This window comes from Trichosurus vulpecula, chromosome 3 (genome assembly GCF_011100635.1).
Source record: "Trichosurus vulpecula isolate mTriVul1 chromosome 3, mTriVul1.pri, whole genome shotgun sequence".
In the NCBI taxonomy this organism is placed as follows: Eukaryota; Metazoa; Chordata; class Mammalia; order Diprotodontia; family Phalangeridae; genus Trichosurus; species Trichosurus vulpecula.
This window is the reverse complement of record NC_050575.1, coordinates 391,905,786-391,931,453: the sequence shown is the minus strand read 5'-3', so window position 1 is coordinate 391,931,453 and position 25,668 is coordinate 391,905,786. Positions and strand designations below refer to the sequence as shown.

Genomic DNA, 25,668 nt, shown 5'->3' with positions numbered 1-25,668 from the left:
CTCAGTCCTTCACTGCCTCCCCAGGGGCTTGAGGGCCCTCTCTGACTAAGGCTTTACGAGAAAGCAAGCCTGCCCACAGGACCCTGAAGACAGAGGCCCAGAGCAAGGCAGGTGGGTGGCTGCAGAGGCTCCCCTTTGCTGGTTCTGCCCAGAGGCAGGGGAAGAGGTTCCCAAAAGTCCCAGGAGATCTTGGGGAAGGCCACAGCCAAAGGGCACATGGAGATGACAGGAGAGCAGGCCCAGGAGAAGTGTGTGCAGGGAGGGTCTGGGGTGAATCTGAAAGGGGCAGGCCCTTGAAGATACTCAGATAGGGAACCATTCACCCAGAAAACATTGCATAGTTTCTCTCCTAAACCTGGGCCCGCTTTAATGCAGCCTTGAGACAGAACAAGGCAAAGAAGCATAGACAAGTTAAAATTTTTTCATCTGTTGATGATACAGTTTTTAAAAATAACCGACCTTAAGTCTATGAAAGGGGGCGCGATCTAGAGCAACCATCTCTGGAGGCTTCAGCAGGCCTCAGCCCCTCAGCCATGCGCAGCATCAGGGCCTAAAGAATGTGTGGCTGGGGAGGGAAGAGCAGGCCATGATCCATCCAAGCTACGTTGGCATAGACACCAGCCCGGCAGGGCCATGACCCAGGTTCTGTCCTATCACCGACGTCTCCAGAGGCTTGAACCCTATGTTATCCAGGGGGATGCCAAAGGCAATGAGCTTGGCTTCATAGGTTCGCAGCAAGTCATTGTGTGCCTACAGGAAAAGAAAGGCCAGGCAGGTCAGACGGGCAGCTCTGGGGGCCCACTGTGGTCCTTCTTTTATTGTTAAGCTGACTTTGACTTTGTTTGGTCATTGTGGCTTTCCCTTTTTTTTTAAACAGTACTCTCTGCTCCCAGTTGCTCCTCCATCCCAACCTAAAAGAACCCTCCCTTAGAATAGATATATGCCAGGAAAAATCAAGCGCCTGGCCTCGGATGAAAAAGCAGGCTTCCTGTGCCCTCCTGCCCACCATCCCCCAGGCCAGGGATCGATTTCATCATGACACCTCTAGAGTTACCATCATGGAGGGCACTGATCAGTTAGGAAGTCTTCATTGTTTGCTTGGGTTTTTTTCCTTTGCAAAAACCTGTTTTTGTTTTGTTTTCTTTATGTTACCGAGATCATTGTGCAAGTTGTTCTAACATCACTCTACATGAGTTCAGACAAGTCTTTCCAAGTTTCTCTGAATTCTTCATATTCATCATTTCTTACTGCATCAATATTCTTTATTTTTTACTTAACAAAGACATATCTTCTCATCCTCTCACCCCACCCCCATTTAGAGAAAAAAAAGAAAAACAAAACCCTTGTTTCAAAGACACTCAGTCAAGTAAAACAGATTCCATGTGTCACACCAATATTCTGTTCCATTCAATCACCACAATTTGTGCATCAGTACTCCCTTTTTTCCAGTTTTCGCTACTCTAAAAAGTGCTGCTAGGAATACTTTTGTACCCTATGTGACCTTTCTTTGATCTCCTTGGAGGCATCTACTTGGCAGCAGCTATCAGTGGCTCAAAGGGACATGTGGTTCAAGGACTTCTTTAGTATTACTCCAAGCCACGTTCCAGAACGGCAGGCCCGAGACACAGCAACACCATCACCATTACTGTTCCCATCTTCCCGAAGCCCCTCCAACATTTCTATTTTTCTCTTTCGTCACCTTTGGGTAAGAGGTGAGACCTCTGGATTTTTCAATTCGCATGGCTCTTATTCATAGGGATTTGGGGTCTTGGCTTCTTCTGAAAATTGTCTGTTCCTAGCCTTTGACCACATTTCAACTGGGGTTGGCTTGTTCTCAAAGTAATATAGCTAATGTTCATTTGTCAATGCTCATGTGACAGGAAGTTTGGATCACTGGAATCCAGGTAATCCCAAACCCTGGTGGGAGTGTTTCAACCTTCTCTCTGCTGCATTTTTTACCAGACAGTCAAAAAACCCCATGTAGATTTTTGTCTTATTTTCCCCCCAGGTCTCAGGGGGGCCTGGAATGTGGGGAAAGTGAACGATGAAATGGCCAAAATGGAGGAAGACTGAGAGAAGCAGCAGTCTCCTGCTCCCTTGATGAGCAAGAACTGACTGCAGTCTTCCTTGGGACATGATCTTTCCAGATCACCCCCACGCGTACCTTTGGGTTTACATACAATGTGGCCACAAGGAATGAGACCTACAGTCAGAAATGTGGTGAGAACTTCTGGAAACTCAGGTAGGCCCGCTGGTACTTACCTATTTCTTAGTTACCTGGTGTGGCTTTCTCTAGGGCATGGTGTGAATAAATTACATTGTTTATAGCATAAGATAATGAGAGTAACTGAGAGTGACATGGCTTGATAATCTCACATATATATATATACACACATACACATATATATACATACATACACTCACATACATGTATATATGTATATATGTGTGTATATAATACATACACACACGTGTGTATGTATGTGTTTATGGGTCTTCCCATAAAGGATATGCCTCATCTTAAAAATTCCCTTCACCTCGAAAAAGAACCAAAGGGCATTCCTGTGGTACACAAGAGACAGACAAGACAGAAAGCATACTGAGGCCAAGGCATCAGGGAAACGTCAGGGGTTAGGGAAAGGGTCTGGGGGAGTAAACAAGGGCAGTTTTACTGGTGCCATGCGAGGCAAGTAGGTCAGAATGGCGGGAAAGAAAGAGGGAAGGGTTGATACGTGAGAAGGCTGAGATGGAGCCATAGGTACAGATGCAATATGAGAGCAGAATTGGGGAAAAAAAGGCAGAGGGTGGCAGGGATCTGCTAGGGAGAGCCAGCAGGCGCACCCCTATCTCTGGTGGGTAAAAAGGCTAAAGTGGGGCACCTCGTCTGTTTACTTCAGCACTTCCAGGGTCGGAGACTCCATCCATATGGGTAACTGCCTTCACTGGCGCAGACTAAAAGCCTCCAAAAGTACCAAATGGTCATGGGCCTTCTGATTTATTCAGGCTGGTCCTCAAACATCAGACATCTGTCTATCACTGGGCCTTTAAACAAACTTTCTAGCTCTAGGGGACCTGCTTGAGCTGGGATTCCACTAGCAAAGACTTTTCCACACTGCCATAGGATTCTGGGGGCATACTTTAACCCACAAAAAGTCCTTGAGAGTAAGTGTCATGAAAAGATCCCAATGGGCTGGCAGGTGCCATACAAAGCCAGAGCAGAGAAACTCCCTGCATCACTGCTCACCCTCAGAGGATTAAACCCTTCACCCGAACTGAGTTACTTCGGCAGGTCACCCCTCCATAAATCCCTCTGCCATCCTTCAGCCCAGCTGCAAGGAGACAATCTCGTATGCCTGACATTCCCAGGGCTTAAGTCACTGGCTGCTGAACAGCAGGGAGGGAGAAAAACAGTGGGCCAAATGGAAGTGGTTAAAAGCAGCTGGAGCAGGGGGCAGCTAGGTGGCGCAGTGAGTAGAGCACCTCAGACACTTGACACTAACTGTGTGACTTTGGGCAAGTCACTTAACCCCAACTGCCCTGCCTTCCTCTATCCAAAGGAAAAAAAAAAGCAGCTGCATCCAATTATTCTAAGTTTAGAGTGACAATTCCTAAAATGTGCTGTAGGAGGAGAAGGCCCCAAATCTGGCTGTGACCTGAGAGAGAGATCAGCGCCCGAAGAGGCCAGGAAGAGAATAAAGGGCAAAGGGATGAACGAGCATATTTCCAAAAGGTCAGTGAGAGGCGGCCAGAGTTATGACCATGGGCCTGGAGACTGAGCAGAAGATGGAAAACTGATAGAGAAGCAAAAGAAATTGCAGAAACTCAAGGTGGATGCCAGAGGACCCCAAACCAATGACAGGGATGAGATGGAGAATCTCCTGTGGGAGCTGATTAGCCAGAAGCAGGTGCTTGTGGGAAGACCCTGGACCATGTATAAAACAATCACCCCATTTACTGATATCTCTGTGCATGATGCTGCTGGACACTTGGAGACAAAGATTCATCAGTAAATGTCACCCAATTCAATCCAAAAAAGAAATAAAAAGTCCACTCCCGGTAAATCTCTTGGCGAAATGGCCTCTAGAAGGCCACTGGCCACGGGTGAGATTCCAGTAGAACTGGTCCCTCCTCTCCAAGAGAGCAGGTGACTGTCACACAGCTAAGTGGGAGACTGCCCAACTCTGGCAGATGTGTCACACACCTCCCGGACAGGGAAGAAGATCACGGGACGTGGAGGGGGAGGGGACCAGTCTGGATGAGGCAATTGTGTCCCAGTGGCTCATGTGACTTGCCTGATGTCACCTAGGCATTAAACGGCAGACCTAGAATCCGATTCCAGACCCCTGACTCCAAATCCAAGTCAGAGAACCTAAGCAAAGGGTGGTGTGGGAGGTCTGTAAGGACAGGGAACACTGAACACCCAAGGGCGCTCTTCATGGGCACCAACGGCTCTCACGTAACCAGTCAGACCTGGGTAAGACTCAGAAGGAGGTTTGGGAAATGAGGTGGTGCCAGCATGGGAGGACCCACTGCCTCTTCAGACTGTCATCGTGCACTTCCCTTCTCTCTTATTTGCCCCAAAGCCCCTCACCCATCACCATCTCACCTTGCAAACCCGGGCGAGTTCGTACTGCAGGTCCTTGATAGCACTGTTTTTAGATTCCAGAACATCCTGAAGAGGAAATCAAAGGTTGGCCATGAGAATTGAGCCAACTGAATTGAGCGAGAGCACTAAGCCCAAAACATGTTGTGGTTTAAGCACTAAAGAGGACCTCAGGCATGGGCAGGCAGTCAAGCAGACCAGAGCAATGCCCTGGAAGCCTCTGACCACTGGCCCACAGCTGTTACAACTAAATCCACTGGTCTGAGAGTGAAGGGGGCGGGGCAGGGAGGCAGGATGTCTTCCTCTAGCAAGAATGGAACTTGCTTCGTACTTGTATTCCCCTCTGAGACAGGAATGTGAATGTGTCCTATGTACCAGCACACTCTTGTCTGCTATGATTTCTGACAGCTTCCTTTGCCTAATTAGCCCTCCAGGACTCTTCACTTTGAGAGCAGGCTGGGCTGGGAAAAGAGTCCCAGCAATGAGAAAAGCAGAAGTAGGCTCTAGGCATCACTCTCCCACTGAACAGTGGGTAAGTCTGGACAAATCATTTGACTTCTGTGAGTCTCAAAATGGTTCATTTGTCAAATGAGGATAAAACCACCACATACTCCCTGAAGGTAGTGGACATGTCAGCCAGTCAGCCAAGCCCTTGAGATGCCTCCTCCCTATCAGACCCAGGAGTCCAGGTTTTCCAAGCAGAGCTTCACCAGAAGTTCTCTGCCTCCTTCCACCCAGTGCAGATTCCCACTACACCACACAGGACATCTTCTGTAGTAAGCTGTCTATATCAATAGATGGATTCAGAGAAAAGATGGGAATCCATTTAGTCAGACACATTTTGTGTTGGCTCTAAAGGAAACAGCCTCCAAGAACCATCAGAATGAGCTCCATTCTGCTTTCTAAATATGGGAGGGGGCCAGAACATGCCCTCCACAGAGGGGAAAGTTCTCCACTTCTCTTGCATTTTTCCATGGCAGCTAGCCCAATGCAAAAATCACATAGGTTTATGCACATTTAGATAAAACTGGTGCAGAGGCAGAGACAAGCCAGCAAGTAAGTCCCAGAGAATAACGCTGAATATGTTGATCGTCCTCTGCCTTCATCCCTTCCAGAGGTTTTAGAGGTTCAAGGGTAAGGCCAGAGGAGAGAGCTTTGTACATGAGCACAGGAAGATGGCAGGACACCCACACACTTGTAGAAAACCATGGAGGAGACTGAAGGCAGCTTTCACAGTGGTGAACCCACAGAGCATTAAAGTTAAGTAAACATATTCAAGGTTTTCTTACCTCAAGTGACCCTAAAATGCAAGTTCTAATGGTTATGAAGACAGAAAAGCACCTCCCCAGACAAAGAGCGAAGGCTTCCTCTCTATTCGTGGGAGGCAATACAAACTCAGAAAGGCCTGTGGGGAAAGGCATCGTTTTTCTGGTTCTGGATCCATCTGGAGATCAAACACTGCCCGCCTCTGAACATCAGGCACTCAGAGCAGCTGTGTCCCAACTGCAAGGCAGCAGCTGGTGCTATCCTGAAGGGTCACGGGGGTCACTCCCTTCCTTTATTTCTGACTCCTCGGTCCCTCCCACAATGCATGGGGCTGCTCAGCAACAAGCAGGTCACAAAAATGTTTGTAAAAGTCTCTCCCCCTCAACCCTAGAATTCCAATGTCTGCAACCTCCTGTGGTAGCACTGCAGAGTCCCCTGCTCTGCTCACCTGCTTCTTCTCTGAAATCCTAGGACTGCATAGTTAGTTCAGAGGAACCTTAGAAACCATCTTGTCGAACTTTTGCATCTTTCACATACGGGGAAACTGAGCCCCGCAGACACCTAACTTGCCCAGCTAGTAGGCAGTCAAGCTGGGAATAGATTCAGGGCTTCTGGCTCGGTTAGTGAGCACGCTTTTCACACCCCTTAACCAGGGACTAAAACACAGAGGGGAAGCACTGGGATCCTGACTCCTATCTGACTCATAAATGTCATTTGCTGTCCCATTATGCAGCCAGCTGTGTGATCACCCCACCATGCCAATATGACACAGCTGGTGGTCCCTTCTCCAGAAGGAGCATCGATCTCGCCCCCCACCTGCACTCCCAGCCCCGTCAAAAATGGCAACAGTCTGGATCTCAACAGACAGAGCCAGCTGACAGCTTGCTCCTCCATGCATTATTTATGTGCCCAAGGCCATGGAGGGAGTCCATGTTGGAGCCAGGATGAAAGCAGACCATCAAAGAGACTTTTAGGATCTCTCTCTCCAACCTATCATCACTCAACTGTCAAAGAGATACAGTTGGCCAAGAAGTTCCAATGGATATGATAGGGAAAACAATGCATAGAGCAGGACTGAGTCTGTAGTGAACCCTCAAAGACAGGGCCACAGTGGATCACTGTTGCATCACCTAAATCCCCTGCTCTTATGGGAAAGCACATCGAGTCAGGCCCCGCGTCCTGTTTCACTGCCAAGAAACCCTTCTGAGAAGCTCGTACCTCCAGCTTTCGGGAGACCACCGAGAGGGCTTCAGGGTCAAGGTTGGATGCAGAGAGGATCTCGTTCAGCTGCACGTCCTTCCTCTCCATCACGTTTGAGAGGGTCATCAGCTTGCGCTCCAGGATCAGATTTTTGAAGCCAGTTTTCTGCTGTACTTCTTGGATAGCCTTTTCGAACTTGGAATATAGATCATCTCGCTCGGTTTGTACCTGGCTCAGGAGACAGGGACATGGGGAGAAACCAAGTCATGTCTCAGGGAAACCGTTCATTAACAAGACCCACAGAATGCTCATGATTTGATGGAGAGAGAATGACATGCGTTCTGTCCTCTTTCCAATAACAGTGGGAGATGGCCATAACAGAAGAGACTTATGGTTTCTGGGTGTAATCACACTAACCAAGTCTTACATTTCATCCCACTGTTTCAGTTGTACCTCATCCCCACCCCCCGCAGTGGCCAGTGATATGCGACTGCCCTTAAGGTGGGGTACACAGGGAAATTTCTAGCACACAGAATCAGCATCAAGCCCTTCTCTTTCAAATGGACACCGTGAAAAGAGGTGGACTTGGTGAAAATGAGAGGAACCCCACTCTGAAAGATAAGAGGCAGAGTAAGAGTAGAATGGGGGGTTAAGCCCTATCTCAGGGAAGACTCCAGGGCTTCCTCCTCTCTCTTCATCACTGTCTACCATGTGGTCCTGGGCAAGCCACGGGGCTTTCCCATGCCTTAATTTCCCAGCTAAAATCAGGACTGTAAGACTTACTGTGGGGCAGCTAGGGGGCACCATAGTACACAGAGTCAGGAAGACTCATCTTGAGTTCAAATTCAGCCTCAGACATTTACTAGCTGCGTGACCCCCGGCAGGTCACTTTACCCTGTCTGCCTCAGTTTCCTCATCTGTAAAATGAGCTGGAGAAGGCAATGGCAAACCACTCCAATGTCTTTGCCAAGAAAACCCCAAATGGGGTCACGAAGAGCTGGACACGACTGAAAACGAATGAACAACAATATCTTACACAAGTACTTGTTACACGCCTTGGGCTCTTAGGAGAACTGCTACTAGAGAACAATTATTTTTATTATATGCCTGTAAATGGTTAAAGTTCACAAACTTCAAACTGAGTACAAACAGGCTCAAGGGCTTGCTGGGCAGCTACGTGGCGCAGTGGAAGACCCGAGTTCTAATCCAGTCTCAGACACACTAGCTGTGTGATTCTGGCAAGTCATTTAGCCCCTAAAATGGGGACACACTGGAGAAGGAAATGGCAAACACTCCAGTATCTTTGCCAAGGTCGTCCATGGAGTCAGGCAGAGCTGACACAACCCAACAACGACGGCTCGCTGGTTAGAATTCTCTTTGAAATTTGTTGCCAAATTCTAAATCATGTGTCTTTAGTTCTATCGGGACAAAGTTTTTTTTTTTTTCTCTGATATTTGATGCTAAAAAAACCTTTTAAAATCAAATAACAAGGGAAAGATATCAAACTTCTATTAGGTTACACTTGTAAGCCACATGACAGTAAAGTTTCTCACTCCTAACTCACTTTCTTCTCCATTAGTCCACACTTGTGCGCTAAGTAGGGAAGGAGCCTCCCAGGGTCTTAACATTAAGAGCCATCGCCAAACTAGCCTTCCCTCCCAGGTCCCATCCTGTTCTTGCTTAAGGCGGTAAGACCACAAACAAGCATTTAGGAACTGCCCACTATGAACCAACGATGCATGTGCCTAGCACTGGGGATCCAAACACAGGCAAAACAGATCCCTGCTCTCAAGGAGCTGATGTTCTAATGGGAGAGATAACACGAAAATAACTAGGTACATACAAGGTAATCTAGAGGGAAGGTGACCTCAGAAAGGAAGACACTAGCAGCTGGGGGGCCCGGGAGTCTCCTCCCTACATCTACAACGAAAGAAAATGGATCCGATATCCTGGGACATCCCATCATTTAAGTCCATTACTATCCTAATTAAGACGTGGTGGCTAATTCATTCTTTGAAGAAGATATAACTATCTCTATCTACTTATATCTATCGATCAATCGCTGTATTTGTGATGAATATTAAGGGAGAACCTGTTCCTGGGGATTCTTTATCAATCTCTAATTGGCTATATTCAAATGTCACAAATTTAATTAGTTTAAAAGGAAATTAATTCCCCTAGAATGTCTTACAAAGCACTAACCGACCATATGTAACAGGAACATTTCTGAAGCAAAAATTTCACTATAACACAGAAAACTGTCCACTTTCTGTAGTCTGTGATGATGGTTCAAGCACCATTTTGAAACATAACCACAATCCAGGAAATTCAGAAAGGCACAGGCCAGGACAGCCTTCACCTGCCATATATTATTGTTCAATCAAGCAACATGGGGGGCAGCTAGGTGGTGCCGTGGATAGAGCCCTAGAGTCACGAGGACCCGAGTTCAAATCTGGCCTCAGACACTTGACCCTTACTAGTCGTGTGACCTCAGCAAGTCACCTAACCCTGACTTGCAAAAAAGAAAAAAAAAAACATATAAAGCCATGTTTGTCTATAGATTTCAACAGCACCCAAGAGCTCAGCTATCCTCTGGATACAGATAATTCCCAGACCTACACACCCAGCTCTAGACGCTCTTCTGAGCCCCAGGCCTGTATTACCACCTCCAATGGATGACCCAAAGATACCTCAAATTTAAGCTCATCATATCTCCCCCAAACCTTCCCTGTCTTCCTGACCTTCCTACTACTGATCAGGGCTTGCAACACCAGTATCCTCCTGGTCTCCGTTACTCAGACTCATGACGCACCTCCAAGCTGTCCATTGTTACCTTCCCAGCACGTCTCCCATAAGTGACCTTCTCTCTCCACTCGTACTGTTGCAGGTTTCCCTGCCTCAAATCCCCCTCTACTCCAAGCTATCCTCCCCCTCCACTCAGCTGCCAAGGGAATTCTCCCAATGCAAGGTTCTACCATGTTATTTAGTAAAGTCCAATGGCTCCCTATTACCTCAAGGACCAAATACGAAATGCTCTACTTGGCATTCCAAGTCCTTCATCACCTGGCCCCTTCCTACCTTCCCAGTCTTCTTCTACTCTACTCCCCTCTACCTTCTTTATACTCTGTATACAGCTACACTGGCCTTCTATCTCTCTCCTCCATTCCCCAAACCTGGAATGGACCTCTCTCTCCTTCCATCTGCTAAGACGGCTTCCCTGGCCTCCTTCATGACTCAGCTCAAATCCCACCTTCCACCAGAAGCCTTTGTTGGTCTGCCCCATTGCTAGTGCCTTCCCTCAGCTGTTACCTTCCATTTATATTGTATGGACATAGTCATTGTGCATTGTCATCCCATTAGAGCTTCTTGAGGGCACGAACCATGTTTTGCCTTTTTTTTTGTATCCACAGCACTTAACACATAGTAAGCACATATAAATGCTTTCTGACTAACTCGAGCACAGGAGGAACCAGGGCTGCCAACAGACACAGAGGCAGTCAAGCACTAGATCAGCCAGAACTTAACAATCGTGGCTGACGAGCAGCACCTCCTAAGGCCACCCTTCCACATCGCGAAGGGGTGGATAGAGTTTCAGTTTCACAGTTTCACTGGACAAGTGGTCCAAGTTTTCACTAACTGGGGACTGACTTTCTTTGGACTCAGAGCCTTCCATTGATTATCTTTTAATAACAACATGCAAGATCTACAGAAGAGTAGGTCCACAAATGGAGAGACAGTGGCACAGAGAACAACTAAGACTCCCCTAAAACGACAGGCTGGGATCAAGATCAGGGGAATGGTCTGATGACTCAGAATGACATTCAGGAAGGTGTGAGCGTCATTCTCTGATGGTCACGGGCAGTGACCTTTGAGAGGTTTACTCATGACAAGACAACAATGGATCCTGCTGGGTCTTGGGAAGGGGAGGGAAAAATCCAAACAGAAAAGACAAAGTCTCCTGCCTGCCCCCGAGGATGCACCAGCTGTCACCCTCCCAGAGGCTATGCACCCCTCCTGTAGTCCTCCCCTGCCCCTGAGGGCGTGCCTGGACATTCCCATCCCCCTCCTCACCTTGCTGAACCGCTGCTCCAACACCTCGTGCTCCCACTGAAGGTCTTTTAATTCTCTCTCAGTGACTTTCAAACGGGCTTTTGAGCTCTGGAGAGAACACGAGAGGGAAAGAGGCAGAAAAGGTGGTTGGGCCTAATCAGCATCAGTGCCGTATAGACTCCCGAGAGTTGGCAAAGCTAAAAATAAGCACCAGAAAGGTGAGGCTCAAACACGTGCACAGCTGAAGCCCAAGCGAGGCAGCATCTGCTGGCAGGCACAACAAGGGATGCCCAGATCAAGCTCAGCATCTTTGCAAAAGAAGGGCTGCAGGGCCTTTCCCCTCTCAGGCTAGACTCATTTCCCTCATATAATCCAGGAGGCTTCCTCACTGGCCCTACAGGGACCCCCAGGGAAAGGAGAGGGCAATAAGCGGGACACCAGGAGAGCCTGATGACCGGCCAAGGTCCCCGGGCTCCCCTTTTCCTCTTCATCCATGAGCTCAGAGAAGAAGAAGCAAGGGCTAGCCAGGCCTCAGACAGAGCACTGAGTCAGGACCGCCTCTGCTCCAGTGAGCCCTGGGATGAGCACTCACTCAGACCCCTCAAGAGGAGACTCACAGCTAGGGCATGCTTATCCTTCTCGTAGTTGACTAATCTCTTCTGGAGCTCCAGCAGCTCATCGCGGGCCTTCTGCAGGGGATCCGCCAGCCTCTTGTTCTGGACCATCACTTCTGCCATCTCTTTTTCTAAGTGGTCCTCCTTCTTCTTCATATCCTCCATTTGCTCCTGCAGACAAAAGAATGGACACTGACACGAGAAGGCCAGGGGAAGCAGAGAACCCTCAGCTTCCAGGTGGAACATTTCCAATTAGCACCTGCACAGCTTTTGGGGAATTAACTGGTCAGAATGTGGGAGGAAAAACAGGCTTAATCAGTGTTTCAGTGGGAAATCAACACAAATGTGCTTGGGAAAGAAAGAACAATTATAAAACAGCTTAGAGACAGCTTGGCATCATGGGTGTTGTGCTGAAGACCTGGATTCAAATCCAGCCTCTGACTTATCTCCTAAGCAGCAGGTAGGGAGTGATCTGTGCTGGTGGAGGATCTTACAGGCCCTCAGTGGGAACGGACAGCACTTTGTAACATCATCTCATGTGAACCTCACAGCTCCTCCTCCCTGGCAGGTAACGCAAGGGATCATTATTTCTATTCACAGCTGGAAAGCCTGAGGCTCAGAGGCCAGACCTGGCCAGGACCACAGAGCTAGCAGGCATTAGGACCCGTATATCTGCAGCCGGTCCCCGGCACTTGCCATTACACACACACATCCCATGAGGCTTCATTCCCTGGGTCTTAGAGAGGTTCTCGAGGCAGGGAGAGTTCTGGGGGCTGGCCGAGGAGTGGGGTACCTTGAGAGAGTTGATGAGGGCCAGGTTGTTGAGCGTTATGTCATTGTAATAGTTCTTGATGTCGCTGAAGGCCTTCTCGTGGTTCTTCATCAGGGTGTTGATCTGGCCGTTCTTCCTCTCCTCCACCTCATGGATCTCTGTCTTCCTCCGAAGATCGAGCTCATCTCGAAGCATTTTCATCTTCTTATCATACTTGGACTCAATCTCTGAAGGAAAGCAGTGCACAGAGTAGTTCAGCAGGGGCAGACAAGGAGCCACGGAGGCTACAAGGACTAACGGGCCTGTATCAGGGACAATGGATCAGGCTCTGGACTCTGAAGTTCCTCTGGACTCCAGAACACCAGGCCCCTTGCCTGCTACTGCTGTGGAGATCGGTACTGAATCAATACTGAACTTAGTGGAACTATCACGCTCTAGACTGAGTGACACCCGTGGACAACTGACCAAGGAGCCTTCCCAAACAGCTGAGCAAAGGGCCCGAAGCAGGGAGAAAGGCATTTGAAGGATTCTGTCTGAATGGCTCTGGAGAAGGACCACACACGGACGAATGTCCTGCTGGACACTGACACAGGGGGGTGTGGCATCTCACAAGGTCTCCATACTCTTGTGTAGTTGTTAAAAATAATCCGCCCTGCAGCAGCGAGGAAGTAGGGTAGCCTTGGAAATGACCCTGCCCCTTTTTTCTCTCAATGATGGGGGCCTCACTACAGCAACCCCCAGCACAGATGCCCTTCTGGGCAGGAAGCTGGGTTCGTCAGGCCATTTTGGCACAGCAGAGACGGAGATCGACAAGACTATGCAACGTACCTCGTACTTGTCTCTCAAAGTCATTCCTCATCCGAGTAATCTCCTCATCATGTTTCTGTCAAGAAAAATGACAGTGTTACAGCAGCACCACAAAGATCAAGGTCAATTCAAGGGTCATCCTCAGGCCAACCAGGTACCCCTTCACTTTGGTGAGTCAGTGTCCCCTCAGTGTTAGGGGAGTGTACATTATGTTGGGTACAATGATTCTGAGAATTCTCCTGTTCCAAAGCTTTACTGTCCTAAGAGAAAGTGACACCTAGATTTATGATGACATTATCAAGAGGTGCTGATTTCCCACGCACACAGAAGCATATTCAGTGTGGCCCGTCCCTCTCACAAACTGGAAAAGAACGTCTTTATCTGCAATGTCGTGTTTCTCCTGAAAGCAGATGGTTCTTTGCCCCTGGTTTCTTAAGTATCCCATAGTAACCTGCTCTCCATTTAGTTATGAAGCAGCAGATTTCAGTCTGTCTAGCCACACCAGGCCCATGTTCTAGATTAAACAAGTGAATGACTGATTCCAAAATCCATTTTATATCAGCATGCTATAGGATGCTGTTAAGAGGGAGAATCATGAGCTCTGGTGACAAAGTTATATACATACTAAGTGAAGTGGCCTTCTTTTACTCCTCCTATCTATCTGGCTGCAATGAATAACTTCCGCAGATTTTGCATTTTAAGGTCTATAAATTGCTTTCTTCACAACAGCTCTGTGACATAGATAAGGCAAGCATTATTATCTCTATGTTTCAGATAAAGACACTGAGGCTCTTCTTAACTCTGAGAAGAATTTCAGTGACTTGCCTGTTATCACACAGCTAAGAAGCATCTGTGGCAGAATTAGAACCCAAGTCTCCTGACTTTAGCTCCAGCACTCAGCGCACTAGGCCTCTTCAGGATCGTCAATGTTAGCGATCTAAATTATTAAGTGAGCTTTACTGATGATAGCATAGCAGGGCGGTCACTGTGATGAGCCCTCCTGAGGAGCTCTGGCAGGGCGTGTGTCCAGCTCCATGGGAAATGCCCCCTTCTAACGAAGGCCGCATCCTGCATCTCCTGAGGGGGCTAGGGGCCCATCAGAGTGATCCCCCTCCTACACCAGCATTACCTACATTCTTAATATCCTTTGATTTCTTTATTAGGCTCAGAACTGCTTCCGTTCCCAGGAGCGGTTCCCACATGTTGGGCCTATGACTGCACTCTTCATTCTACACTTCCAGCTCCTCCTTACCCAACCGCAATCTCAAAACAAAAATGAACATCAACACGACTCAGAAACAAGGTCCCCTGGCTGATCTCTGCTAGCCTGCCTGGGCTCCCCGGCACCTCCACTCTTGCACACTTCCTCTGGGCAGACCCACGTACCAGCCGCAGGTTTTTCACCACCACCTCGTTGGCCAGCTCCTGCTCCTTTAGCTCCACTTTGAGGCAGCGCATGTTCTTGCGCATCTCGTTCTCCTGGGTCCGGTGCTCCTTCTGCGCCAGTTTCAAGGACACGGTCCCTTCGGCCTTCATCTCCGTCAGGTTGTTCTGGTGCTCATACAGCAAATGCTTCACTTTCTGTTTGTAAACCTAAAAGAAAATGCAGAGAACATAGAGCCTATGGCTCTCTATTGCCTACAGAGAGAGAGAAGTAACAGTCCAAGTTCTCCCCTCAAAGCCCACGTCCTGTCTCTCTTTTTTTTTTTAAATTTCAAGAGCCCTTCCGGAGGATGCCTGGGCCACACACGACAGAAACTAGTTAGGACTGCCTCGACAATCCCCATTCTCTCCGCACTTCAACTCCAACGGGTCAGTGATCTCGTTGGCACAGGCAGGTCCTGTCCGGCACCAGGGCAGACGGCCACCTAGCCCAACCTTCTCACCCCAGGGGTGATCCACCCAACACACCGGAGGCGCTCCCGGTACACAGAAATGAGCCCCGGTGCCAGCATCAGCATCCGGGCCATCTCTCACTTTAATCTCCACTTGGTGCCTCTCCTCAGCCTCCTCCATCTCTCGGTCCTTGTTCCGCAGCTCAGCCTTCTTCTCCTCCAGCTGCCTCCTCGTGATGTCCCAGAAGGTGTGGATCTTGTCTCTCTCCAGCTGAAAGTAGTTGCGTTCCTCCCTTTCCCGGTCCAACTCCTCCCGAATTCGCATAATGTGCTCCTCCACCTGCAGAATCAAACAGAGTGGGGAGGTAAGGGCCCAGGAAGAACAGAACAGAGCTTCTGAATCACTGGCGTGAAATACAAGTAGGGTACTCTGCAGCATAAGAGCAAGAAACCAGAGCACTTAGCTGTAGAGGGCCAGCTCTGAGATAGCCCATGGTGAGAAAGGCACATGCCAGGTTTTCCTTTAAGCCTGAGCCTGTTCTAGCTACCCTTGAGAATGCACAGAACGGCATGTGGAGATTCAGCTTTTTCTTGTTTAAGCCTCCCAGGCCTGTGCAAGGCAAGGCCATCTGAGGCAAGGTCTCTGCAAGGCAAGACCGTACAAAGATAAGAGGACATGGTCTGGAAATGCCCTCGCAGCTGTGATCCGCATGGGAAAGAACAGTGATGTTTTAATAAAGTTAGCATCTATGGAACTAAGTAACAATATGTCCCATGCGCTACGTGAGCCACGTGGCAGGATGTTCCAGTAAAGTAACAAAGCAATGCAACGCTTGGTCCACTTATCTGACTTCATAGAGTATATAAACTGACCGCTTCTGCTCAATAAACAGACTTGTCCTATACTCTCCCCCCGGCCCGTGTTTTTCTTTCACTGTCTCCGGCAGCACACACAGTGCCACCCCCGCAGGTGGCACTTAGCAGAACTACTGCGCTGAGGGAGAAGGGGGTGTGGGGTTTTTAAAGGAGCTCAGTGCTGGTGACACGAATGTGCTTTGTCCTCCCCACTCCACCGTTAGGAGGCGCTAACCCTGGGCTCACGCCCGGGGCTGGCAAGGACGGTCCAAGCTCGGCTCCTACCTGCTCCTTGTTCATTTCTTCTGGGGGGATGCCATCGACGATGGGGGAAGCTTTGGCTTTTCCCTTCCTTCCTCCTCCACCCTTCTTTTTGGGTGCCTAAAATAAATGGAAAAGCACAAATAAGCACAAATGGTCACCTGGCTGATGGGGCGGGCTCTGGATTCAGTCTCTGGATGATTCTATGGAGAAGCTTTCTGATAGGCCACAGAGAGGGGCGATATCCACTTACTTGCGATTCAGGATGTCATTCTTCCCAACAGAAACAGCGACTCCAAGAATGGTCTGCTTCAAATGCTACTTCATCACATGCATGTGGTCACTTAACCAGTCAAGCATTTATTAAGCCCCTACTCTGTGCCGAGCACTGTGCTGGCATTTGGGATAAAAAGGCAAAAAAGCAAACAGGGCCTGCCCTTGGAGAAGCCTTGGGGGAAGCAGCATGCACACATCCCTGTCTACAAAATAAGTAACTTAGAAAGCAGACACAGACACAGAAGGGCTCTGTGCAGGAAGCAATACGAGCCTGGCGTTGAGGGTCACTGTGGACGCTTGGGGAGGTCAAGAGGAGAGAGGGTTGTCCAGAAGATGCAGGGAGTGTTGGCAAAGGCATAGAGGTGACAGATAGCATGGCCTGCACAAAGAGGAGGAGGAAGGCTGGTTTGGCTGTATGGGGGAGGGCACACAGGGATATCATAAAGTTGGAAAGAGGTTGGGGCTAAGTCGTGCAGGGCTTTAAATGCCAGATGGAGGAGCTTCCATTTTATCCTAAAGGGAATAAGGAATCATGGGAGTTTGGGGGGCAGGGGAGTAACACAGTTAAACTTGTGCTTCAGGAATATCATGCTGGCCACTGTGGAGCACATGTTTTGGAGTGGGGAGAGACGTGAGGCAGGGAGGCCAGTTAGAAGGCTGCTGCATAGTCTGGGGCCTGAGCTCCAGGGACAGACTCTAAGAGGTGGGAGCATTAATAAGATCTGGCAGCTACGTGGATGTGTGGGATGAGTGGGAGTGTGAAGTGGAGGGTGACTCTGAGGTTGTGAGCCATGAGAATGAGGACAGTGGTGTCCTCAACAGAGACACGGAGGTTCAGAAGTGGGGGAGTCTGGAGAAAGATAAATTAGTTCTGTTTTAGACATATTGAGCTTGACATAGCTATGGAACATATGGTTTGAAAAATAGCTCAGGAGAAAGACTAGGACTGGATCTGGGAGGCATCTACATTAAAATTATAATTAAACTACTGACAAGATCATAGAAGATATGAAGAGGAAAGGAGACGGGAAGGCAAGGGAGGGGAGGAGAGGAGAGGAGACAAGATGAAGAGGAGGGAAAGGCGAGGAGAAGAGAGGAATGGGGGCGGAGGACAGAGGAGTGGAGGAGAAGGGAAGAGGGCCTAGGATGAAGTCTTGGGATATACCCACAATTAAGGGATGTGACATGAAGGAAGATCCCGTAAAAGACATTAAGGAGAAGTCAGACGGGTAGAAAGAAAACCAAGAGAAAGCAGTGTCACAAAAAGACAAGGAGAGAATATCAGGGAGGAAAGGATGGTTGATAGTGTCAAATGCTGTAAAGAAGGCAGGAAGAAGGAGGTTTGGCTGAGGCAGAGCCAAGATGGCGGAGTAGCAGAAAGTAGTGCCATGAAGTGCTGCCCTTCCCTCCCCCTGGACTCCTCCAAACCAATCGAGAAAACACACTAGACTGAATCCCAATGGAGAAACCCAAGAAAAAGTTACAGTGAATAATTTTTCCAGCTTCGGTCAACACGACCTTCTTATGCCACCAGATCACACCAGTGCCCAGAGAGGGGCTGAGAAGCGGTCCCAGCCCCATAGGAGGCACCCATGGATTCATACTGCAGCGGGCACCGCGATGGGGACAGGTGTGAGTGGGCAGCGTTGTTGCCCATACCGCCTTCCCAGGTCACAGATCCAGGGTGGACTGAGAGAGGGCCCGTCCCTCCCTCCCTTCCCCATCCTCAGGGGTCTCCGGCCCTAAATGGTATACTGAGGGAGAAGCAAGTTCAGCAGCAAGCAGGTTCTTGTGGCTCAGAGCCCAGAGCAGAAGAGTCCAGTCTGAAGCCTGCAGATGGAGAACCACGGCGCAATCCAAGACCCAAGCAAGACCTGGAAGTCTGACCCAGGAGAGCTCTCCAGCCAGCAGACTGAGGCTGGGTCTACTGTTGGTAATTTGCAAAGCTGAGACCTGGGGGAGAAATCAGACTTTGCCTTGGATTAGACCCCTTCGGGAACACTGAAACCTCGCAGGTCTCAAGCCAAAGCGGTCCCCTGAGATCCTGACATGGAGGAAGATCCAGTAAAACAACATCCAACACTCCAAGAAAGCAGCAGGAGGACCAGCCCAGACTTTCCCTACACCAAGGCACAGAACCCAGGCCTAACATCAAGTGTGAAGTCAGGAAGTAAGTCTGGAAGAACTGGCAAACAAACAAACAAAAAAAGATCCTATGATAAAAAGCTATGATGGGATAGGATCATTCAAGACATAAACTCTCCAAAACATCTACAAGCAAAGCCTCAAAGAAAAACAGCACAGGCACATATTCAACTAGAATTCCTGGAAGAGATAAAGCAGGAGTTTAAAAATGTTTTTTATAAATAAGAGTATTAGAGGGAAAAATTGGAAAAGAAATAAGAGCTATAGAAGAAGGAATTGAAAACTGAATTAACAGCTTGGCACAACAGGTACAAAACCTTACCCAAACAACAAACTCCCTGAAAATTAAAATGGACCAAAGAGAAGTCAATGACTTATTCTCCCAGCCTTACTTCTATGGGGGAGAGTGGCTGACACCTGAACCTCATTCTCATCTGAATAGATCAAACGAGGGAAGAATACACACAGAGATGGATGCAAAAATTGTTTTCACTTAATAGGGAAATAGGAGAAAAAGAGGAATTAAAGGGAGGGTAAATTAAGGGAGGGATTCATCCTAAGAAAAATAAACCCTATGGTGTGCGTGTGTGTGTGCGTGTGTATCTTTTGAGGTAACAAAGTACGTGAATCTGAGGGGACGCCTATAAATTGGGGAATGGGTGAACAAATTATAGTACATAAATGTGATACAATACCATTGTGCTATTAAAAATGGTAATTTCAGAGAAACTTGTGAAGACTTGTATGAACTGATACAGAAGGAAGTGAATGGAACCAGAAGAACAATTTATACAAAGACAACAATATGGTAAACAAATAATTTTGAAAGATTTAGGAACTCTGATTAACACGATGACCAACTGCAGTTCGAGAGGGTTCATGACGAAACACGTTACCCACTTCCTGACAATAGGTGATGAACTCAAGAGCATAAATTGAAACATATTTTCTTGTACATGGATAACACAGAAATTTGTTTTGCTTGACTATATACATTTGCAATAAGGGTTTTGTTTTTCCTTTGTTCTCAATGGAGAAGAGGTAAGCTTGTGGTAGGAGGGAAAGAAGGTGGATTTTTGCTGATGGAAAAAATATATAATTTTTTAGAAGGAAGAAGAATGAAGATTGGCAAAGATTACAAAGTGAAAATGACAATTGTTAGATGGGCTGTGGGACGCCAGGTACGCTAAAGCACTGTTGTTGGTCGAGCTGGGTCCAACCACTCTAGAAAGTGATTTGAAACTATCCTGGAAATAAACTAAATGGTCCATACCCTTTGACCCAGGGACCGAGAAAGAGGACTTAAACTGCACAAACATATTTAAAACCACACTTTTTGTTGAATGAAAGATACAGAAACTGAAGGGGTGCCCACCAACAGGGAAAGGAAACAAACTGTGGCATCTGAATGTAAGAGAACATATTATTGTGCCATAAGAAATGATCAAAGGGATGGTTTCAGAGAAACCTGGGCAGTCCTGTATGACAGAGATTGAAGTGAGCAAAACCAGAACAATTTATACAATAACTACAACACGGTAGAGCCAAACAGCTCTGAGAGACTTCAGAACTTTGATCAATTTAGGGTTACCGACTCTAACTCCAGCAGACCAATGGAACATTTTGGGGCATGGCCAACTGCGGTGGGGGCGGGAGGTTCTTGTCTATGCTTATTTGTTACAAGTTTTTTACATTTTTGTTACATTTTAAGTTCCAAACTGTTTCATATCATACTGTTTATGTAAATGCTCGTATTTGTCAGAGTATGTAAAGTTCAGCATAACAAAAATTAAGAATTTTTTTGAAAAAAATGAGGTTTGAGGAAAGTCCGTCTGATTTGCTGATTAAGAGCTCATTGTTAACTTTCAAAGCACATAGAGTAGAAATGTATTATGATTTTAATAAGGAAGCCATTAGCAAATGTTCAGAACTCTACTTTCAGGTTGATGATAGATTCCTTCTCAGACAGGAAGAAAACCATCTTATTCTTATAAATATAACAACAGAGCTTGAAAACCAATGAAAGGAGAGCGACTCCAGCCCCGGCCATGATGGATGGCAAATGTCTATCTCAGATCAGTGCACAGTTTTGCTTGGGGACCTGGCAATTAATCTACTTCCATTAATCACTACCGACTGTACTGGGAAGTGTTAATGAGCATATAAAGCTTGGTTTCCAAGGCAGAAAAACTGCAAGAGGAATTTTAATAGGTCAAGGAAAAAGCAACATTAAAATGGTAGAAACTGAAGGGGATAAAAAGCCCCATTTCTCCATTCTCTTTGAGGAATTATTTTTCAAATTGTATCAATGTCTTTGTTTTAATACCACAGTCATTTCTGAATACCCCACCTAGGGAACATTCCCTTGTAAGAAAGATTTAACACACACACACACACACACACACACACACACACACACACAGTTCAAAAAAACCAAACAGCAAATGCAGTACTCTCCATCTATGGTCACTTTACTTCTCCAAGGAAAGAAAAGGGGGAACAACTGCGATTAAAACAGCTTCGAAGAATACCACTCTGAAGAAGTTTGGAACTTAGATAGCATTTTGTTTTGCAACACTTTGACATACTTTATCATATATTATCATTACCTATGTATGTGTGATTTTTGTCCCCCTACTAGATGGTAAACTCTGTAAGGGCAGAGAACCATGCCTTTTCTATACTTTGTGACTCTGAGCCCCTCTGCCCCGCAGGAGTACCGTGAACTTCAGAGGTCCACAGTAAGGACATCATAAAAGTCTGTCAACTTGCTGAATCTGAAGGAAATAACCTACACCTCTAGAAATGGTGAGCTATCACCCACAGCATAATGCCAGGAAAACCAGATGGATCACTAATGACTTTAATAAGAGAAGAATGGGATCCCGCGTTCCTTTTTTTCACTTGCCTTCACTGCCTCAAACACCTTCTCTTAACGGTGCTTTATGGAGAGTGCCTCTTAAACACCACAAAGCGTCAGCTCACCTGGATTCGTGCACCCTCCTTTGCATTTCTCCTTACGTCTATTCCACTTTGGATAGCCGAGTCACAGAACATTAAATATGGAAGGGACTTGCAATCGCCTCATTCAGCCCCCTCATTTTAGAGCCGAGGAAATGGAAGCCCTGGGATACTACCTAATAAGCCTTAGGGTCATTCAGCTAGTTAAACGGTAAAGCTAGGATAGGAACAATGGTTTTTGATTCTGAGTCTGGCGACAAATTCTGGGTGGCTTCTCTAATACTAGGTGGTGACAGGCTCAGGGCTAGCTGATCCTCCAACCCTCACTCCAAGATGCTCCAGACTTGTGAGGATCCTTCTGTAGTCTGTCATCAGTGTTGAGTGTGCTAAAAGTACAGTATCAAAGAACCCAACCCAGCCCTAAATGTCCCCTGCCCCAGAAGCAATACTATTGATAGAGACGACGGCATGACGAGAGTGCAGTTCTGACTCCTGGCAGACAGGGACACGCACCCTTTGGAAAGGGACAGTTGGAAGTGAGAACAGGGAAGGCACACAGCACTCTTGGGTCTTTGTCATCTTCACGCAGTTTCATAGGGTTTAGTACTGGAAGTGGCTTTTAAAACCATCTAGTCCACTCCCTACTTACTTTACAGACAAGGAAACTGAGGCACCAAGAAGGAAAGGAACTCGCATGATCTTGCAGGAGAAGCAAACTCAGAATCTGAACTCTGGTCCCTGACCTCCAAATACAGTGTTCTGTTCACTGGACTATACTCCCTCTTTTCTTAAACTGGGTCTTTCACTCTTCCCAAAGGTGGCAATGAGGCACATGAGGCCCTTTGTTTAGGAAGCTCTGCTGGCTGGCAGGGGGTCCTGCTTTGGAGCCAAGGGATCAGAGAATCATAGGCTTTAGAGCTCCAAGGACATGGTGCTGGAAAAGAAACAGCAAACCCAAGTTCGAATCCTGGCTCTGCCTAATTAGATGAGCTCTGTGGCCAGTCCCTTCCACTCTGGGTGCCTCAGGCTTCTCATCTGTAAAACGGGGACAGTATGACAGGCAGCTAGCTGGTACCATGGACAGAGCACTGAGCCTGGGGGTCAGGAAGTCCTCCTGAGTTTGATTCTGGCCTCTGATACCTAATAGCCCTGTGACCCTGGGCCAGTCACTTAACCTCCATCTGACACAAGTTCTGTATCTGCAAAATGCTGACGACAATAGCCCCACCTCCTGAGGTTGTTATGAGGATAAAGTGAGATAATACAGAGTATGCCAAAAATCTGAGCTTAAAACTAAGCTGAGTTTTAAACTGAAAACTTTTTTTGTAAAGTGCTTTGCAAATTTTAAAGATATCTCGATCTATTTCTAGATATATTATATACATATGTGCACCTCTATAGTCATCTATCTAAATATATCTCTATTTCTATCAAGATGTCATATTACATACATATGCATATTTATAGTTATATAGATATCCAGATGTAGAGGTCTCTGTCTAGATGTCATTCTATACATATGTGTATCTCTATAGCTACATATATCGAGATAGAGATATATCTGTTTCTATTTCTCTACCTGGATGTCACATTACATAAATATGTATGGCTATATATACATATATATATGAAGATAGGTCTATTTCTATCTAGGTATATCTATATCTGCTTAGAGGTCATATTACATACATGTGTATATCTATAGCCAGGTATATAGACATCTAGAGATACATCTCTGTTTCTATCTAGAGCTCTCATATTATATACTTATACACCTACAGCTATATGTCCAGATATCTAGATTTTTTTTAGATATCTAGATTGATATCTATAGATATATCTCACTTTATCTATCTAGATGTCATATAATATGCTTATATGTGTATCGATGGCTAAATATATACATATATGTATACATGCATGTGTGTATGTCATATTGCACAAACCTATGCATACATGTACATATACACATGTATGTATATTTACATATATCTATATCTATCTAGATATTACTTAAGCTGTCTATCTGTGGCTATATACATCCCTATATCTATCTAGAGATGGCTCTAGAGGTCTATCTGTATCCTATCTCTATGTACAGATATAGATTGATGTAACTGTAGAGATGCATATAAAAGTACAGATACACATGTGCATACATACATGGACATGGACGTGTATATACAACATACAAGTATATACATCCATATGGTATGTGCACGTATAGGCAGTGCATATATATATGTACACACACACACACACACACACACACACAGAAACACTGCATTCCCATGAGTCATCTACCATGCAGAGAACTATGTATATTTGTATATACGTGTATGCATAGATGGGTAATCATCTGTAACACAGGGATAAATGTGCCGGACGGCTGCTTGGACTCCAAAGACCTGACTTCAAATCCTGCCTCCTACGAGTCATCAGCTGTGAGACCTTGGGCAAGTCCCTTACCTTCTGCTAGCCTCGGTTTCCTCATCTGTAAAATATGGGCCCTGCTATCTAGAGGGTGGCTACTAGCATCATCATTAACCAGCGCTGTCACGGGGATGAGCACGATCGCGGTGGACCGGGCTACGTCACGTGGGAGGGAGAAGGCCTTGGGTTCGAGTCCCACCCGCTCTGCTCCCTAGCTGGCTCTGGGCCTCAGGAAGGACACCCCGCTCTCCCTCTTCTCCCCGCTCTCCCCCCGCCCCCATCCTCACCATCTTGCTTCCGAGTGGGCCCCGCTGCGATCACACACGCGCAAACTCCAGCACAGGCCCTCAGGTCCCGGAGCTGGGGAAATGAATTCCGTCTCCTAGCAACTGCCGCCGGAGTCTCCCTACGAGATCTCGCCCGAAATCGCGAGATCTCGCCCGTCCCTCCCTCCCGCCCCTCTCCCTATAGCTCCTCCGACTCCCGGGGGGCGGCAGCCCTAGCAACAGCCGGAATCGAGTCCCTAGCAACGGAGGCCTGGGACTAGGCGTGGCCAGGCGGCTCCCGAGCCGCTGCTGCAGGTCCCCGGGGCACGAGGAGGCTGCTTAGGTCGGAGCCTTTGGGCAAGACCCCTGCTCCTCTGTCCCAGGAGGCCGGGCCGCTTTGTGATGGGAGCGGGAGGCGAGCGTGGATTTTAAGGGAATGCCGCAGTAAAAATAAACGAACCTCCTAGGACCTCTTTTGTCCCCTGTCTGTTTGCATACTGATGTGATGTATTCCGTGGACACACACATAAAGAAATATACGTATAAGTCTGCGCTGTGATAGCTTGGAAATGACCGTATCAAAGTAGCCTCTGTGTTCCAGGTGTCCCCAAACTCTCCATGTAATTCTGAGTTATTAAAGCTTAAAATTGCGCTAAGATTTGGGGGACACCCTGGCAATGCCATTCTAGAGCGATTTTCATACATGGGCTTGTTTGATACTTAGGATTCTAGATTTAAGGCTGGAAGGTTGGAAGATCATTTAGTCACTCCCACGCTCCTCATCTTGTAGAGGAGAGATGCTAAGGATCTTGCTCCAGGTCCCCAGGTTAATTAAGAGGCAGACCCCCGTTTCAAACTCAAGGGTTCTCACTCTCTCTAAACCCGGTGCCACTTTCCTCTGCCATGCCGATTCACGTGTGTGTGTATGCCTGTCGTGGTAAGTCTTGGACTTACTGCTTTAAGGTCCAAGAGGCTTAAGACCCCGAGATTTGGGTCTTTATTTTGGCCCCCTTGCAAAGCAGCCAGTCAAAGTCTTGCCAGGAATGTATAGGATTTATGAGTTGCTGCATATGTATGCATCAGGAGTGCATGTTCGTATAAAATGAATGCATGTCTCTGTGTGAATAACAACTCTTTTTTTTCCTATGTCCTCTCCAGTGCACTTTCTGGTTTACAAAGCCCTTTCCATACATGATCTCCTCTGAGTCTCAAAACAACCATGTGAGATACATGGTCTAACAAGATGTAAGGAGGACTATAAGGATCATATAAGGATCATGTTTTTAGAGCTGGAAGGGACCTTGGACAGCATTTAGTCGTCATT

At 47.2% G+C, this 25,668-nt stretch overlaps 1 protein-coding gene across 1 annotated transcript; it reads right to left on the bottom strand.

Annotated features, from left to right (window-relative positions):
* Positions 1–555: 555 nt before the first annotated feature.
* On the bottom strand, positions 556–24,429 carry GAS8 (growth arrest specific 8). Its single transcript, XM_036749471.1, has 11 exons — positions 24,366–24,429; positions 16,288–16,383; positions 15,290–15,487; positions 14,699–14,905; positions 13,334–13,388; positions 12,527–12,732; positions 11,737–11,904; positions 11,141–11,227; positions 7,088–7,297; positions 4,607–4,672; positions 556–750 (listed from the first exon to the last, which is right to left on the bottom strand). Exons 1-11 carry the CDS (start codon positions 24,366–24,368, stop codon positions 601–603), a joined length of 1,446 nt encoding a protein of 481 aa, XP_036605366.1. The 5' UTR covers positions 24,369–24,429; the 3' UTR covers positions 556–600.
* Between the last annotated feature and the right edge of the window lie 1,239 nt (positions 24,430–25,668).